Source organism: Bubalus bubalis, chromosome 4, assembly GCF_019923935.1.
Source record: "Bubalus bubalis isolate 160015118507 breed Murrah chromosome 4, NDDB_SH_1, whole genome shotgun sequence".
NCBI lineage: Eukaryota > Metazoa > Chordata > Mammalia > Artiodactyla > Bovidae > Bubalus > Bubalus bubalis.
In genome coordinates, this window is record NC_059160.1 from 160,870,627 (window position 1) to 160,889,493 (window position 18,867).

The window sequence follows — 18,867 nt, forward strand, 5'->3', positions numbered from 1 at the left end:
CTGCTGGCTCAATAGTGAAGAATCAGCCTGCCAACGCAGGAGACACAGGTTCGATCCCTGCTCCAGGAACATCCCATGTGCCGCAGAGCAACTAAACCTGTGTCCCACAACTTCTGAGCCCATGCTCTGCAACAAGAGAAGCCACCGCAGTGAGAAGCCTGCGCACCACAACTACAGAAAAGCCTGTGCAGAAACAGAAGAACCAGCACAGCCAAAAAATAAACAAATAAAATTATTTTTTAAAAATACAGAAGCAGTTATTGATTGTGCTTATAGATTGAAGATAGATAATATAGTCACTTGTACATTTTGAAAGGAGCCTTGGTTTTTTATTTTCTCTTTACTGGTTCAAGCCTCTATTTTGGGATTTTGAAATTGAGTTCACAGTTGCAGGAAGAAGGCCCTAAAAAGAAAACAAGGGATTTGATCTGATAATACAGCTACACAAATGCTGTTTATTCCCTTCTTTACTAACTTACTGTTTAAATGGTGCAAGTTTTGGGACTCCCCTGTCAGTCCAGTGGTTAAGACTCTGCACTCCCAATGCAGGGGACATGGGTTTGATCCCTGGAACTAAGACCCTACATGCTTCACTGAGCAGCCAAAAGAAAAAAAAAGAGTGCAAGTTTTTACAGTACCAGAAGTGAACATACTAAGAGTTTACTCATTTGTTGTTAGTATGCTTAATTTTATTTTCCTTCAAGAGAGTCTTTATGTGAGTATTTTTTGTGCATATTTTGATTTCTCCTTATGATTGCTTATGTATTTGTTATTTTTATAATTGATTAAGAATATAAATCGCCTTTATTAATTATGTTTTTGATTTATATTACATTTGTTGCTTCAGTTGTGTCCGACTCTGTGTGACCCCATAGACGGCAGCCCACCGGGCTCCTCCGTCCCTGGGATTCTCCAGGCAAGAACACTGGAGTGGGTTGCATTTCCTCCTCCAATGCATGCATGCATGCTAAGTCGCTTCAGTCATGTTTGACTCTGTGCGACCCTATGGTCAGCAGCCCACCATGCTCCTCTGTCCGGGCTATTATAAGTTAATTTCAGTATATAAAAATTTCTGACAAATGCTTATTTTAGACTTTTCTTTTTCTTTGTTTTTTTTTTTCAGAAACTATGAGTGGAGGATCTCAAGTTCATATTTTTTGGGGTGCTCCAGTCAGTCCACTGGAAATGACAGTCTCACAGGAACCAACTTCTGTAGCATCCACTGCTGAGACCTGGAAAGAAATTCAGGTTTTGTACAATCATCATTCCTTATACCTGAAGGATGACAAATGCAGGCACAAAAATCTCGAGGAGTGTCAGGCCCTGGAACCTCTGGGCCTTCCAGATCTTCCTCATGGTCATTTTCCAGCAAACTCTATGAACAGATCTGTTCACATGAAAGATGACACCACACATCGTATTTCTGAAACACAAACTGTGAAGTCCCAGAAGGCTTACCCCTTGGGAATGAGTGATAGAACCATCTCCAGTGAGCAAGTACGTGGATTTAAGGGAGGAGTTCAGCATTTTACTGAAGAAGAAAAGTATCAAAAGCTTTCCAGTGAACTTAAGAAAACCAGAAACGAACAGCATGATCAATCAAACATGTGTGGTCAGAACATTCCAAAAAATCCCTTTCATTTAGATCATAAGTGTGCAGCTATATTGGATGTGGTCTGTGGTGCTGAGCAGACCAACACGCCAGAAGCCATCAAAATAAACAGTGCACCAGCAGAGCATCATGAAATGCAGAACCAGTGTCTGGAGTTCTTTCCCTCTAACACAGTAGACAAACCAAGGCCTGAAGGAACAGTAGGGAAGGCGTCAGGTCTTAATATATCCACTGATACTGAATTTTTTAGTATAATGACCTCCAGCCAGGTTGCTTTTTTAGCTCAAAGGAAATATAAAGGGCAGAAGTCTATAAATAAAGGGACCATAAACATGGAGATTGAAGCAGAGGCAAGTTATGGGGAAATCAGAATAACTGAGGACAATTTGATTCAGTCCAAAGATGATTCTGCAGAAGGAAATGAAGATGGACAGAACCAAGCCTGTTCCCTTGAACTTTTTAGTCCTGTTTGTCCTGAAACAAAAAGTAGCCACACTCTCTTAAACGCTGATAAGGATCTTGAAGAAAATAAAGGATCTCAAGAACTTTTCAATTGTGATGATAAATTTCAACCAAATGAGATACTCATTGAGTCATGTAACTCAGGAATACTGTGTTCTCAACTAAATACCTTCCGCAAAAGTTCTGGTAAGAGAAGTTGGACCTCTGAAGATAAATCAGGCCATCCTCAGGCTCTATCTGAAGCCCCTCATGTAGCTAAGAAAATTAAATTGTTTTCTAATGAGAGAGATCATACTGTAACAGTGGACCGGAGGAACATGTCTGGATTTAAGGGCATTAAAAAAACCTCGTTAATAAAAAACTGTGATTCTGAACGTCAGAAATACAATTGCTTAGTCATGGTGTTATCTCCATGTCACATGAAAGAAATAAATATAAAATCTGGACCAAATTCAGGCTCTAAAGTGCCTTTAGCAACAATTGTGGTAACTGACCAATCAGAAATTAAGAAGAAGGTGTTTCTGTGGAGGACTGCAGCATTCTGGGCACTTACTGTGTTTCTTGGAGATATAATTTTACTCACAGGTAAGGTCATCGTGGTAAATATCTTTTTATTTTACAAAGCTGTTGTCTTTTTCCCCCTCCCACTTTAAGCCTTTAAGGATTCTTTCCTTACCATTTGCTACTTAGGGTTCCAGCATGATAGAGTCCCTTATAGCATCTGTGTTGGTCTCCTCATCCCTGCGTTGCCATTTCTGGGTGTTTATCTGTCCTTCTTTGTTCTGTCCCTCCTTCTCTTTGAGAAGTCTTCTCTGGTTTCTCCTTTCATTCACTATGCTAGCATTCACGTTGTGCCTCATCGGGCTCTTTCTTTGTTTTCTTACTGTTTTATTTATGTATGTCTTATTTGTAACCCTTTTCTTTAGCTGTGTTAACAGGATAATATTTCTACTATTCCATCCCTAGTAAAGCTGTGCACACTACATTCTTACTGAGGCAACATGGAATTTCTATTGCATTTTTAAATTATTAAAATTACCAAAGACCCTTGAGGTGCATGGGCCCCTTTATATGTGTGTGCTTCTCAGCAGTGAACACTGCAGCGCTCCTCCGCTCCTGGTTGGCTGAATCCATGGATGTAGAAGAGCAAGAGGTTCAGACTCTTGAGAGTCCCTTGGACTGCAAGGAGGTCCAACCAGTCTGTCCTAAATGAGCTCAGTCCTGGGTGTTCATTGGAAGGACTGACGTTTTCCTAGTTAGGTAGTGAGATTACATTTACAGAGAAATGTATGAGTGAAATCCCACTTTAACTAATAGCATCTGGTTGCAGATGATTATATCTCTATTGGCTATCTCATACTACCTACTGATATCCACCCAAAAGTGAACAATTCTGTGTAACACATGGACTCCAGATCACATTCTGTTCCGCAATGGATATTTTTCTACTATACTTTAGCAATAGAGTGAAAAGATGCTCTAAATATGGTCTATATAGTCTCTAAGGAGACTAGTGACTAGAGTTAAAAGAGAAGACCTGGGACTTAACTGGGAAACCAGTGTATAAAGAACAAATAGAAAACTGTATCAGTGAATGGAGCAAGAAAGGGGGGGGCAAGGGCTGAATTCTAACTCCCCTCCATCCTGTCACCAGTGTTTAACATTTTACCAGTCTGAACATAGGTTTTACAATATGGTTTTCTGAAAGTTCTCCTTGAAATTTCTTGTTTGTTCCTTTCTGAAGAGCAGGCATCCTGAATGTCAGATCTTGAAAAGCCATGAATGCTGTGTTAGTTGTTCCTGGCCAGGCCATGGGGAGCCACTGAGAGTTTTTTTTAATCAAGTCAGTAGATCACATTAATGTTCTTGATAAGTCATTCATTAGCATCATGGGACATGGACTGGAGATAGGAAGGGTACCTGCTTGGAGAGAGAAGAATGTTTGATGCAAAACAGTAGCGGTGGCAGGGCTGTGGGCAGATTCAAGAGGTGGAGTCAACAGTTGGGTTGGAGACAAAGATGGGAAAGGAGAGGCAGAAGTTCAGGATGATGCCATGTTTCAGTTGACCTGGCTAGCAGCATCGTGCCGACAAATGAGGTGGGGCATACAAGAAGAAAAGCAGATTCGAGCAAGGCTGAGTTTGGGGAGCTAATAGGATATCCAGTCAGGAATGTCAATTAGGCAGTTGTGGATAAATGGGTAAATGGGTGTGAAGCTGAGGAGAGGATCTGGGATATAAATTTGGAAGTAATTACTTGGAAATTCTGCATCCTTGTTTTCTTTGATTATTTTGCTGCCATTAGTATATCTTCATGCCTCTAACATTTTATATACACTGATGATGTCCTGCCTGGGATGGATCTGTCTCTGTCTTTAACTTAATTTTTGTTCTACCTAGAATTGTTTCTCCCAGTTGGTATGTTTAGTTCCACTAACTGTTTCTTCTCTTTCCATCTTAGATCATGCAGCTCTATTTTTCCTGGGAAGTGTTCCTTACCTTCAGAGTGTTTCATTTTTAACATCTATAGAAGATAATTATCATTCAGTTTAGGGAAAAATAATCAAAGTTCTTTAAGAATGCCTTATATTATATTTATATATGGCTTATAGCAGAGGAAATAAATGCATACTAAATATGTTTTACTCTTCTAGGAACTACTGCTTTGGAACCCTGCTTTGCTTCCTGACCCTAAATGATTTAATTTATCAGAAATATATATTATATCTTTGCCTTAAGTGAACAAAACCATTAAAATTTTCTCTATGGAGCAAAGCTTCCATATTGATATTATTTGAATATACAGAAGCAATTTTGTTATTTTACCTACATACAGACATTCTTAGTTTCAGAGATCAAATTTGCTATTTTATCATTTTGTGCCTTTAGGGAGATCATTTACCCTATTTGGACTTCAGTTACCTGGCATGTGAGAGGCATGCATGGTATTTTACTATGATGAGTACATTAATCCCAGTGTGAGGGAATTTTTAGCATAATCAGAACTTTTTTCCCCCTTTCTAGATGTCACTATCCGTGAGGATCATTGGGTTGGTGAGACAGTCCTGCAATCAACATTTACCAGTCAGTTATTAAATCTTGGGAGTTATTCATCTGTCCAGCCCGAAGAATGTAAGACACATTTTAAATTTAAATATAATAATTTCTTAGTATTCAAAGTATATACATACACATATTGAGAAAAAGTAGCGTTAAAATGGCAATGTTACAAAATGTTTTCTAAATGGTTAGCTGAAAGGTATTGGTTTATTTTCAGTAAGAATGAAAACAGAGTTTATAAAAATCAACTTGTACAGTATAAATCATATTTAAAGAAATATTGGGGTTCATGATTTGTTTTCTTTTTCTTAGAGTCAATATCGTCGTGATTCTTGACCTTTTAGGGAGTCATAGACCTCTTTGAGAAGCTATGTGCCGTTTCTTAAGAAAAACAGACTTAAGTAGGGAGGTATAAAATTTTGCATATCATCCCAAGTGATTCCATGGACCTGTGAAGTTCTTCCATGGCATTTCTGAGCCTCTGGAATTCTTGAGGTAATGAAAAGAGGAGGTTGTATGACAAATACATGTTTAGTTTTATAAGAAATTGCCGAACTGTTTTTCAGAGCGGCTGTGCCACTTAAGCTTCCTACCAGCAATGTATCTTGTAGTTTCTCTGCATCCTTGTCAGCATTTGGTATTGTCCTATTTAAAAATTTTAGCCATTCTGATCACTGTGCAGTGATATCTCATTGTGGTATTAACTTGCATTTCTCTAATGGCACAAGACAGATCTAATAGACAGAATATGACTAAGAAATAAAAGATCTAAGCAATATAGTGAGCACTATAGATCTTATGAATAAGGTGTATCTTGTGGGTATAGATTGAATTCTACATTCTAATGATAGAAATATGCATTTTTGTCATGTGTGCACAGTACAGTCAGGAAAATTGATCCTATTAGGTCACAAAGAAAATGTTAGTAATTTCTATAAAGTGGAATTATTACAAGCATACTGATCAAATGCTATAAAATTCAAATTTATTTCTTTTTAATTTTTTATAATGTCATGTATTTATTGACTGTCTGGGTCTTTGTTGCTGCATACGGGCTTTTTTCTAGTTGTGTGCAGGCTGCTCATCGCAGCGGCTTCTCTTGCTGCAGAGCACAAGCTCCAGGGCACACAGGATCCAGTCATGGGCTCAGTAGTTGCGGTTCCTGGGCTCGGGAGCACAGGCTTCATTGCTCTGCGGCATATGGGATCCTCCTAAACCAGGGATCGAACCTGTGTCTCCTATATTAGCAGGTGGATTCTTTACCATTGAGCCACCAGGGAAGTCCAAAAACTAGAATTTATGAACAACAGCAGCAGCAGGTCCTATATCTGGAAATTTTATACCTACTAAACAAATTTTGAGTGAAAAAGGAAATGCAAACTGATATTATAGAATTAAAAATATAATAATGAAAACACTACATGTCAGAATATCTGGGATGCATTTAAGGAAAATTATCAAAGAAAAATTTATTAGCTAAATTCTTTTTTATCAATAATAATAAAAGAATAAAAATACATGAATTAAATTCTAAAGTCTGATACCTAGCAAAAGAACAACAAAGTAAAGCAAAGAAACAAGGAATGAAATAGTAAAGGTAAAAGCAGTAATTAATAAGAATGGGAATTTTAAAATGATAAATAATTTTAATAATAAAATCTTGTTTCCAAAAAAATAGATGAACCAGCTAGTTAATTTGATCAAGAAAAAAGGGAGACATGCACCTCAGTGTTTCTTGCAGCACTATCTGTAATAGCCAAGACAATGTCCACTGATAAGAGGAATGGATAAGAACATGTGGTACATGTGTACAATGGAATATTACATCCATAAAAATGAATGAAAGTATGCCATTTGCAGCCACATGGATAGACCGAGATTATTGTACTGAGGGAAGTAAATCGGATAGAGAAAGACAACTATATGGTATCACTCATATGTGGAATCTTTAAGTTTTAAAAAATTTACAAATGAACTAATTTGCAAAAGTGAAACAGACTTACAGATATTGAAAACAAACATGGTTACCAAAGGGGAAATTTAGGGAGAAGGGCAAATCAGGTGTGCTTGGGGTTAACATACACAGGCTACTATATATGAGATAGACAACCAGCAAGAACCTGCTGTACAGCGCAGGAAGCTGTACTCAATATGGGAAATTTAGGGAGAAGGGCAAATCAGGTGTGCTTGGGGTTAATATACACAGGCTACTATATATGAGATAGACAACCAGCAAGAACCTACTATACAGTGCAGGAAGCTATACTCAATATTCTTTGATAACATATATGAGAAAAGTGTCTGAAAAAGAATGAATGTATGTAAATTTTTTAGGGAAATACAGATAGCCAAAATTGATCCCATTAGAGAAAGAAAGTTTAAACTCACCAGTTTCTATAGAAGAAATAGAGAAAATTACTAAACAACTACCATTCAAAAGAGGGCCAGGTCTGAAAATAGTTTCACAGGAAATTCTACCAAACCTTCAAATTATACAGATAATTCCAATGCTGTATAAATTAGTCCAGAGTATTGAAGGAGAGCATTCCCAATTCCTTTTATAAAGCAAATATAACACTTAGCACCTAAACCAAATAAAGACATTACAAATAAAAATACAGACCAGTATTATACATGATTATTGATGTAAAAAGTCTAAAAAGGATTTCAGTAGACAAAATCTAACTCTACATTAGGGAAATAATGACCAGATGAGATTTATTCTAGAAATGGAAGACTTGTTCAGATCCATGAATATTTCATATTAATATATCATATTAATACATCTGAGAATTTATATGACTATCTCCATAGATGTTGAGAAACCCTTTGACAATGGTTCAACATCCATTTATTATAAAAAGCATTCCAAGAAATCAAAATTGGGGGATACTTTCTCCTATCAATAAGTACAGTATCAGTATAGTGCTACAATTATAATATAGTTGATATTATATCAATAATATAGATATACTTAGCCCTGATGCCTGATCTTATTTAATGTAGAAGCACTAGAGGCATTTCCACAAAGTCAAGAACAAAATAAGAATATCCCTTGTCTCTGCTGTTCCTTTCCATTTGCTGTTGTTCAGTCACTAAGTCATGCCTGACTCTTTGTGACCCCATGAACTACAACATGCCAGCCTTCTCTGTCTTTCACTGTCTCCCAAAGTTTGTTCAAATTCATTTCCACTGGGTCAGTGATGCCATCTAACCATCTCATCCTCTGCCACCCTCTTCTCTTTTTGCCTTCAATCTTTCCTAGCATCAGGGTCTTTTCCAATTTGTTGGCTCTTCACATCAGGTGGCAAGGGTATTGGAGCTTTAGCTTTAGCATCAGTCCTTCCAATATATATTCAGGGGTGATTTCCTTTAAGGTTGACTGGTTTTATCTCCTTGCTGTCCAAGGGACTCTCAAGAGTCTTCTCCAACACCACAGTTCGAAAGCATCAGTTCTTCAGCACTCAGCCTTCTTTATGGTCCAACTCTTATATTCGTATATAACTACTGGAAAAACCATAGCTTTGACTGTATGGACCTTTGTCCGCAAAGTGATGCCTCTGATTTGTAATACAATGTCTAGGTCTGTCATAGCTTTCCTTTCAAGGAGCAAGTGTCTTTTCATTTCATGGCTATAGTCACCATCTGCAGTAATTTTGGAGCCCAGGAAAATAAAACCTGTCACTGTTCCCACTTTTTCCCCATCTATTTGCCATGAAGTGATGGGACCGGCTGCCATGATCTTAGTTTTTTGAATGTTGAGTTTCAAGCCAGCTTTTACACTCTCCTCTTTCAGCCCCATCAAGAGGCTCTTTTAGTTCACCATTATACTAGAGTTATTCACCAATGCAATCAGAAAAGAAAAGGCATTTGAATGGGTAAAGAATAATACAAAAATTACTGTTAAAAAAATCAGTAGCCTTCATATACTCAAACACCAAACAGAGGGCATAATGGTAGGAAAATACTAATTTACAATAGTAATAAGGAAGATGTTTCAGAATAAATTAAACAAGAAATGTACAAAAACTATATGAATAAAAATTTTAAATACACTGGAAAGAAGTGAAGACATGAATAAGTGGAAAGACAACATTCCCTATTACTGGATTAAATAATTCAACATTAAATGATACCAGTTCTTAAGATTATTTATAAATTCAGTGCACTCTCAATAAAAATGCCAACATGATACTAACATGCTGCTATATGTAACTTGATACTAACATGCACATGGAAGAGCAAACATGCAGGAATAGCTAGGAAAACAGTGAAAAAGAAAAGCATGAGCAACTAGGCTTATTGAGCATTAAAACATACGCTAAAGCCCCAGTAATTAAAGCAGTGTGACACTGGTGTGTGAATAGGCAACCAGATCAGTGGCAGAGAGTAGGGAGACAAGAATTAGGCACATGGGTGTAATCTAGTGTGTTACAAAGATGGTATCTGAAACCACTGAGGCAAAGGTGAGCTTTTAAATAAGCTGTGCTAAGGTAGCTTGGTAGCCACATAGAAAAAGATAAGATTGTATCCACTTTGTAACCAAGTAGGGTATGGGGTCCCTGGAGAAAGAGTATCAGTATCAGGCATGATTTTCTTGACATAAGAGAGGCCATTTTTGGCCTAAGCCATTTTGCGATCTAAGCCTGGCCATAATGCTTGTCTTTGAACAGACCTGAGTAATTAATAACCTTTAAGGCAAAAAACAAATGACGGTTATCAGACAAGAGAAGTTAACAACAGCAAAAATAAAATATCAGTTGTAAAGATTCCCAGTTCTGTTTCAGAAATAAAGATGAGCCTGAAGTGGTGAACCACCTGAACACCGGAACCTAAAGGATGATGATGTGGACGTTTTCAAGTCTGGGCTCTGCCTGCCTCCCAGAATCCCTTCACGAGTATGCATACACTAGCCCAAACCTCTTGGTGAAAAAGTGAAAGTCACTCATTAATGTCCAACTCTTTGTGACTCCATGGACTATCCATGGAGTCTATCCATGGACTCCATGGACTATCCATAGTGGAGCACACTATTCAGTGTGCTACACTATCCAATCATACTCCATCCATGGGATTTTCCAGGCAAGAGTACTGGAGTGGGGTGCCATTGCCTTCTCTGAGACAAAATTCTAGTGTTCTAGTATATGGAAAACTCTTAAAAATTAAGCAACAAGGGACCTGATGGGAAAATGGAAAGGAGACATGAGAAATTCAAGTTAAAACTACACAGAGGTGTCATTATTCACTTATCAAAGTGGCAAAAATTAAAAAATAGGACAACACATTCTGTTGGTGAGTCTGTGGGGAAACAGGCTCACCTAACCTTGCTGGTGGGAATGTAAATTGCTACAACCCTTGTGGAGGGCTATTTGGCAATACCTAAAAATCCCATGGATGGAGGAGCCTGGTAGGCTGTAGTCCATGGGGTCGCTAAGAGTCGGGCACGACTGAGTGACTTCACTTTCACTGTTCACTTTCATGCTTTGGAGAAGGAAATGGCAACCCACTCCAGTATTCTTGCCTGGAGAATCCCAGGGACAGGGGAGCCTGATGGGCTGCCGTCTATGGGGTTGCACAGAGTCGGACACGACTGCAGCGACTTAGCAGCAGCAGCAGCAGCAACAGGATTATATATGTGCTCAGCTTTCAGCCCAGCAAGCTTATTTTTGAGAATCTATCCTGAAGATAGAATTACAACAATATGAAAATATCTATACATCAGAACAAAAAAATTATTCATTGCAGTATTGTTTGTAACTGCAAGGCACTGAAAAAATAGAAACACTCATATATAGAACAGTTGATTAAATTGTAGTACAGTCACATAGTGGAATACTGTGCAGATGTAAAAAGAAAATGAAAAGAGTCTATGGACTGATATTAAGTGATTTCTAAGACACACTGTTGTGTGGAAAACAGAAGCCCCCAAAAGCATATGTAGTATGCTGTTCTTCATCTAAGAAAGAAGGGAGGAATAAGAAAATATATGTATAACTGACATTTGTGTGGCAGAAGTACAGGAAGGGGCTTCCCCTTGGTGGCCCAATGGTTAAGAATCCACCTTATAATACAGGCAACACCAGTTTGATCCCTAGTCTGAGAAGATCCCACGTGCCCCAGAGCAGCTGAACTTGGTGCTACACTATTCAGCCTACGCCCTAGAGCCTGGGAGCCTGAACTACTGAGCCCATGTGCTGCAACTGCTGAAGCCCGAGTGCCCTAGAGCCCATGCTCCACAAGAGAAGTCACCGCAGTGAGAAGCTCCTGCACTGCAGCTAGAGAAGGCCTGCACACAGCAACGAAGACCTAGTGCAACCAAAAACAAATAAATACATAAATGGATATATATTTTTTTAATGCAGGAAGGATAAACCAGAAATAACAAGATTGGTTACCTACAGGGAAGGGTTGGGAGAGAGGTAGAAAGAAAGGGAATGGAAATAGGGTAACACTGATGAAGAAGGAGTGACACTTCTTTGAGTATGTCTTTTTGTGTGTCTCTTATCTTGTAGAACCATCGTTAATGTTTCATATACCCCCCAAAATAAACAATTACCAATTAGAATGTGATGGAGTGGGAATCCAAAATGGAATGGAAACACTGACAAATGAACCTCACAGAATTAAAAATGAATAAAGTAACTATGCAGAAGGGTAGTGGGGACAAAAGAACAAACCTAAGAAACTGTGGAAAATGGTGTATTGACTGGATTCTGTACGGCCAAGGGGAAAAAAAGCTGTACATAAGTGCTGTAATCTAGTTAGTAAAAGTATTTCTCAAGGAGGAATGGGTTAGCAACAGCTTTGTATATGTACTAGAATTGAACAAGTAAATAAATATGTAATAGATAATGAGAATTGGGTTTTTCATTGTTACAGAAAGAAATTATATATAAAAAAGGGGGAAGATTAAAGGGAACCTTTTGGATTAGAGTCAGAGAGATTAGTATAAGCTCATGGTCTTCTATATATATGTATAAGCAAATAGATACAGGAATACAGAAATATAGGTGTAAGTGCATGGGTGGGCTGTTATGCTCAGTACATAAATTTCCTGGTTCTGTCTGCTGAGAGGACACAGCAGCAGGGACACCTCAGTAGTAATGATCCCACCTAGTGCCCGTATCTTGGTCTGTAAAAGGAATCAGCTCTGCTAGAAGTGGTTGACTACAGGCCTGGGGCGAAGAAAATCCAAGAAGAGCCTGGAACTTTCATGGTGTCAGAAAAGGGTTGTTTTGGAAGAACACAAAAGCCAACTTGAAGGACAGCCTATTGGAACAATTCCTATTGGAACAAAGCCTATTCCTAACTGGAACAATTTAAGAAAAAAAGAAAAGATAGTGTTGGATTATAGCCCTCAGAATAAGATATGTATGGATTCATACTGATATAAATATTTAACTAACTTATAAAATAAGTAAGCAAGTAAATAAATGAGAGAGCTCTTTTTCACAATTCCATTGGATAAATTGGAATTCCAATGAATAAATGTGAGAAGAAAGAAGAAAACAGAGAATTACCATTAGGTAACTACTTCAGTAATAAATACTGCAAACAAGGAAGCACTAATAGATGCTAAAATTAGTAGGTGGAAGTTTGGGGGAGCTGTAGCATTGCATATGTATGCAAAGTATCTCCCCAAGGTAGTTATCAACATACAAGGGAAAAAATAACTTTATAATGAAGAAACTTGGCTGACATCAGCTTAACTGGGTGATCAAGGCAAGTATTCTCAGTATTAAGGATTTTACGAATTCCTTGCTTTGTTGCATTGACAGGGACACAGCATAATTTTTGTGATATTCCTGCCAAGAATGCATAACCTCATTTCAGTCATGAGTAAACATTGGAGAAACCCAAATGGAGACACATTCTACAAAGTAACTGATCAATACTCTTCAGAAGTGTCAAGGTCATGAATGACAAGACTGATATCTACTGCAGACTAAAGGAGGGTAAAGAGAAATAAGAACTAAATGTAATGTAGAATCCTGGATAGGATGCCACACAGAAGAAGAATATTAGTGGGAAAATTGGTAAAATTTGAGTAAGATTTATAGTTTAGTTACTAACATTAATATTTAGACAGTATTAGTTTCTTGTTTGTGGATAACATGATGGATTATTATGATTATTATTTATAGACTTACAAAGAATCCTTCCCCTCTTAAAACTACAAGCAGATTATAAGAAATAATGGGAAAGTTTAGCAAGGTGGCCATGTAAAAGGTTAATATACAAAAGTCAATTGCATTTCTAGAATGGAGTGACTAACAACTAGTAACAAGTAAAGACAAGGCACCATTTACAATATTATCATGTGAATTTAACAATTTTGTTGTTAAATGAAACAATGAAAAATTAAAAGACTAAACATATTTTGTTCACTGATTGAAAGATTTAACATTGTGAAGATTTCAGTTCTCCCCAAGTTGATCTGTAATTCAGTAAAAATCCAATCAAAATCCCAGTAAGATTTTCATGAAATTTGATAAATTATTCTGATAGGTAAAAGAGTAAGTGGTCAAAAGCAGCCTAGGATTTTTTTTTTTTTTAATTTAGGGATTTCTTTAAATGATTTAAGTTTAATGTTTTATTATGAACATTTGAAGTTGCTACATCTTGGAAAGCACATTTCCAAGGAGTCAAATGGCTTTTAGAGATGTTATTACACATGTTTTATAGTTGTTACTACAATGGAAGGGTAAAGAATGTTTTAAAATAATGAAAATAATATGGAATGTAAGTATTTTTCAAGGGATTTGAGACAGATGCTGTAGATCTCGTTTTAAGACTGAACTGGATTCAAGTAAGATTGCTCTAGTTCAGTAATTTCATGAAGATCTAAGGATCCAATTCTGGATGGAGAATATGCCATGGAAACTCTGGGTAGCTTCAGGTTTTTGCAGAATAATGTGAAAAATATTGAGCTAGTTAAATAGCTTTTAGAGGTTATTTCAAATTTGTTTTTCTACTTACATAGGAATTTATATTGCCTTGTTTTTCACAGGTTACACAAGTTAGTAGCTAAATAAAGTATGTTCTAAGCCTTTTTTGTATGACTAGATAACTATTTTGAAAATAGTTAACAGTTGATACTTTGAAAATATTGTAGTTGTTTTTCTTCTGAAAGAAGAAGTCAATTTTGGTTTTTATTTTTGCAAGTTGTTACAACTCATGAGAGTTTACTTCTGATCAACATACATATAGAACTTTTGTTCTTTTCTCATTATAGTAAGGTGTTATAAATTTTACAAATTTAGTCCTGATAATGTGACAGGATATAAATTTATCTTAAATATTACTAAATTAAATATATAAATAAAAGTTTTAACACAGTGTTTCCATGAAGTAGACTATTTTATTTTGAATCTAAGTAATCAAATGTTTCTGCAGAAATTTTTATGAAGCAAGAATTAGTAAATAATTTGATGTTAGGGAGCTTCCCCTCCCTCCAAAGCTCTTATTGCAGATAAAGAATAAAGCCCAGAAAAGTTATGTACAAGTTCAGAAGAGTCATTATTGACAAAGTCAGAGTTGAACCCAGCTCTTCTGATTCCAAATGTGCTGGAAATATTGTGAAAGAGGAATCAGAACACCTGGTGAATAAACTGGAGCTGTAGAAGGAGATATTGGGAGTTGGGTTTTGCTATAATGTAATTGGTCTTATCTTCACTCTTCCTCTCTTTCTCATTCATCTTTCATGATATCTGTTCTTTTCTTTTATGTTCATTATCTTTGTTATGATATCACCATTGTTTTATAAAATTCATTTATGAATTAAGTAACCTTAATTAGAATAGATTTCATATCAGGTTCTGGAAACTTTAGAACATTTGTTTTTATCCATCCACTCAGCTATACTAGAAATCTTGTCTTCTGCAATCTTTTCTTTACCCTCCACATCTGATTGTTTTAGATTCTGCCTCTGAACTAGTTCACAAGTCTGTCACCCTTTTCTCCTTCATGCAGTCTTGCCTGGTTTCCAGCTCTCATCATCTGCTGGATGGTCATTAGCTTCCTAAAACGTTCTTCCTACTTTTGTCTGTGAAAATTGATTCTTCTGCATTAAAGCATTCATAAACTTGCACGGGAAGATACTACATCCCTTTTTTTTTCCTGCCAGTTTTATGAGATATAATTGACATACAGCACTGTGTAAATTTAAGGTACACAGCATAATACATAATGATTTGAGTTATATATATCATGAAATGATTATGACAATAAGTTAAGTGAATACCATCGCATATGAATGAGATGATAAAAGATAATAAAATTAAAGAAAGAGAAGAAAATATTTTTCCTGTGATGAGAACTCTTAGGATTCACTCTCTTAATAATTTTCACATGTAACATAGAGCAGTGTTAATATATTTATCATGTTGTGCATGACATCCCTAGTACTTATTTATCTTACAACTGAAGCTTTATACCTTTTGACTGCCTTCATTAATTCCCCCTCACGGCCCCCCATCTCTGTTAACCATAATATTACATCTTTATTTTCACTAATTGCCTACTGAAAATTAACATTTCCTTCCATTATGAATAAGGTGAGGATCCACAGTAATATTTTCAATACTTGTGACTTGATTGCCAATGGAAAGCACATATATTTTCATATCACATTATAGTTGTTGGAGGTAACTTGAATATTATTTATCCACATGATACTTTGGCATACTTTGAAGTTATAGTAGTTGCTGCATACTCTGCTATATCTTATTATTTAATGTTTTAATGAGGCACATAAGTTATCCTCAGTTTTAAAAATATTTTGATTACTGTATTTCCATATAATTGGTTATCCTATTTCATTTAATGAATTTTAAGATATTACTCTGTAATAAAAATGTTGTAAAATTAGATAATGGCTATAGCCACACAACTTTGTGAAGTACAAAAAGCAAAAACACTGAAATGTATACTTTAAAAGGGTGAACTTGGGAATTCCCTGGTGGTCCAGTGGTTAGGAATCTGCACTTTCACTGCTGAGGTTCATTCCCTGAATGGTGAACTAAGATCTCACAAGCCACACCGTGTGGCCAGAAAAGAAAGAAAAAGGGTGAACTTTATGTATGTGAATTATATTCCAATAAAGTTGTTACAAAAATATTATTCTGATAATGGGTCCATATGCTTTATCAGAATACCAAAAGCATCTGAGATACGTAAAGGATTACTAACCCTTTCTCTTTACCTGGAAACATATTCTTCCCAGTTACTACCTAGAAACCTTTTCTTAGGCATTTTCCCAAAGCATTGCTCAAATATTTCCTCAATAAAGCAAGCCTCTTCGACTTCCCTGGGCAGGTCTTTACTACTACTACTGCTACTAAGTCGCTTCAGTCGTGTCCGACTCGGTGCCACCCCAGAGACGGCAGCCCACCAGGCTCCCCCGTCCCTGGGATTCTCCAGGCAAGAACACTGGAGTGGGTTGCCATTTCCTTCTCCAATGCATGAAAGTGAAAAGTGAAAGTGAAGTCGCTCAGTCGTGTCCGACCCTCAGCGACCCCATGGACTGCAGCCTTCCAGGCTCCTCCATCCATGGGATTTTCCAGGCAAGAGTACTGGAGTGGGGTGCCATTGCCTTCTCTGGGCAGGTCTTTAGGTGCGTTCTTAGGAATGCTTACATGTGTTGCTTATATCCTAAGCCCAGTGCTGGTTGTCAACCTCTAGGCTGATCATTTCTTCAGCCTTGGGATCATGTCTTTGTATCCCTAGCACTGGGAGTCTCAAATGGTTGTTTTTCTGTGTAGTATTCAGATGGGTGGTTAGAGAGGAGAATGACAGCATTTTAGCCAGTGAATATGGTGAGGGCAGAGGCTTAAAAGTGAGAAAGAATAAAACATGTTCTTGGAGGGCCAGTTAGAGGAGTGTTAGGAGTATTTCAGATGAGAAATGCTAACAGTCTTGAGGAAGAATAGCGGTGGTTGGGATAGTTGGGGAAGATGTGATCAAATCAGATTTCAGGGATTAGGGCGCTGGTTGGATACAACAGGGTAATGGAGGAGTCAAAAAAATAATTGATGCATATCTATATATAGCTGATTCATTTTGTTGTATAGCAGAAACTAACACAACATTGTCAAGCAACTATACCCCAATTAAAAAAAAACTAAAATATTGGTCTAGGTTAATTGGTAGAAAAATGATACTGTTAATGAAATAGAGAAGTAAGGGAACAGGGCAGTTTTGGTTTTTTTTTTTGCAGATGATAAATAATTTCATTTCCGTTGGTTAAAAACATCAAGCTTGTTTTGGCATCTAACCTGGTTCAAGGATAAGCTACATGCTTTATAGAAATGAAATCATGTTTGACACTTAATCACACTTTGCAACATAAAATACAGTTCTAAGAAAATGCCGTGTTATCAAGAAAATATAACATTTCCCTCTTTTGTATAAAAGGTCTTTTTTTTCTTTCCTAGATTCCAGTATGATTAGTAATGTTGTACTTCAAGACTTACTGGCATATGTATCTTCAAAACATTCCTATCTTAGAGATCTTCCTCAGAGGCATCCTCAGAAAATGAGCAGTATAGAATTTATAGAATTGGAGCAGCTTCAGCCAGACATACTAGTCCATGCAATTCTAAGAGTTGTTGATATCACTGTACTGACAGGTAAATATTTTGGGTACTTCATCAATTTTAGGTTATAAAAAAATTAAGACATAACAAGGACCTACTGTATTACACAGGGAACTGTACTCAATGTTTTATAATAACATATAAGGGAAGAAAATCTGAAGAAGAGTGTATATATCGCTGTGCTGTATACCTGAAACTAATGTGATACTGTAGATCAACTGTATTTTGATTAAAAGAAACTTAAGCACAGGACTGTCTTAGTGTACTGTTTGGTTATCAGTAGATATTTATCATTAGACAGTAAAGTATGATATCACATGCAGTAGAGTAACACCAACTAAATATCCTTTTCCTTTTCCAGAGGCGTTATACAGTTATAGAGGACAGAAGCAAAGGAAAGTAATGTTAACAGTGGAACAGACCCAAGGTCAACATTATGTGCTTGTATTATGGGGTCCTGGAGCAGCCTGGTACCCTCAACTTCAAAGGAAAAAAGGTAAATACACGAAAAAGCATTTAATCTATTTATAGATAAGTAAATGATTAATGCTTATGAGCCTAAGATTAAGGGACTCTGGAGATCAGACAACGTTTGAAATATAATTGAGCATGATTGAATATTCTTTTGTAGATTTCTTGTTACAATTTTTTACCTCCTGTAAACAGTTCAACGATCTATAATCCTCTATAATTAATGGTAGCAAATTAAAAGGTTTCATTTATTCCCAGGTATACTACTTTACCTTTTTAGTGAAGATTGAAGATCTTACCTTCCTTGGATAATGTTGTTTAAAAATTTAATTCTGGAGATGCTTCTACAATTTTTATTCAGCCAAGGTACTCTGATAAATAAACTCCTCTCTGGTTATAGGGCAGATGTTAGAGGAGTTGCATTAACTCTTTCAAGTCACAGTGTTACTGTTTAATAAATTACTATGTTCCAGGTTTTTATTCCAGTTGTTTTAAAAGTGTGGACTATTAGACATCCATAGCATGTTCATGTTTAAAGTATGACCCATGGTTACATTTTTCTTTAGAGCATCAGTTAATCATTTATGAGGTATTAAATGAAATTGGAACAACAGACTGGTTCCAAATAGGGAAAGGAGTACGTCAAGGCTGTATATTGTCACCCTGG

General features: G+C 36.7%; 1 protein-coding gene across 6 annotated transcripts in view; it reads left to right on the top strand.

Moving 5' to 3' along the window:
* The window catches only part of SHLD2 (shieldin complex subunit 2), a 110,852-nt gene that overhangs the window by 72,866 nt on the left and 19,119 nt on the right, over positions 1 to 18,867 (top strand). For all 6 annotated transcript variants that reach the window (XM_006066621.4, XM_006066618.4, XM_006066620.4 and 3 more), the window contains 4 exons: positions 1,124 to 2,659; positions 5,098 to 5,205; positions 17,568 to 17,762; positions 18,091 to 18,225. In XM_006066621.4, coding sequence (XP_006066683.4) covers positions 1,129 to 2,659; positions 5,098 to 5,205; positions 17,568 to 17,762; positions 18,091 to 18,225 — 1,969 coding nt within the window. In that variant the 5' untranslated portion in view covers positions 1,124 to 1,128. The remainder of the gene's footprint in view (positions 1 to 1,123; positions 2,660 to 5,097; positions 5,206 to 17,567; positions 17,763 to 18,090; positions 18,226 to 18,867) is intronic.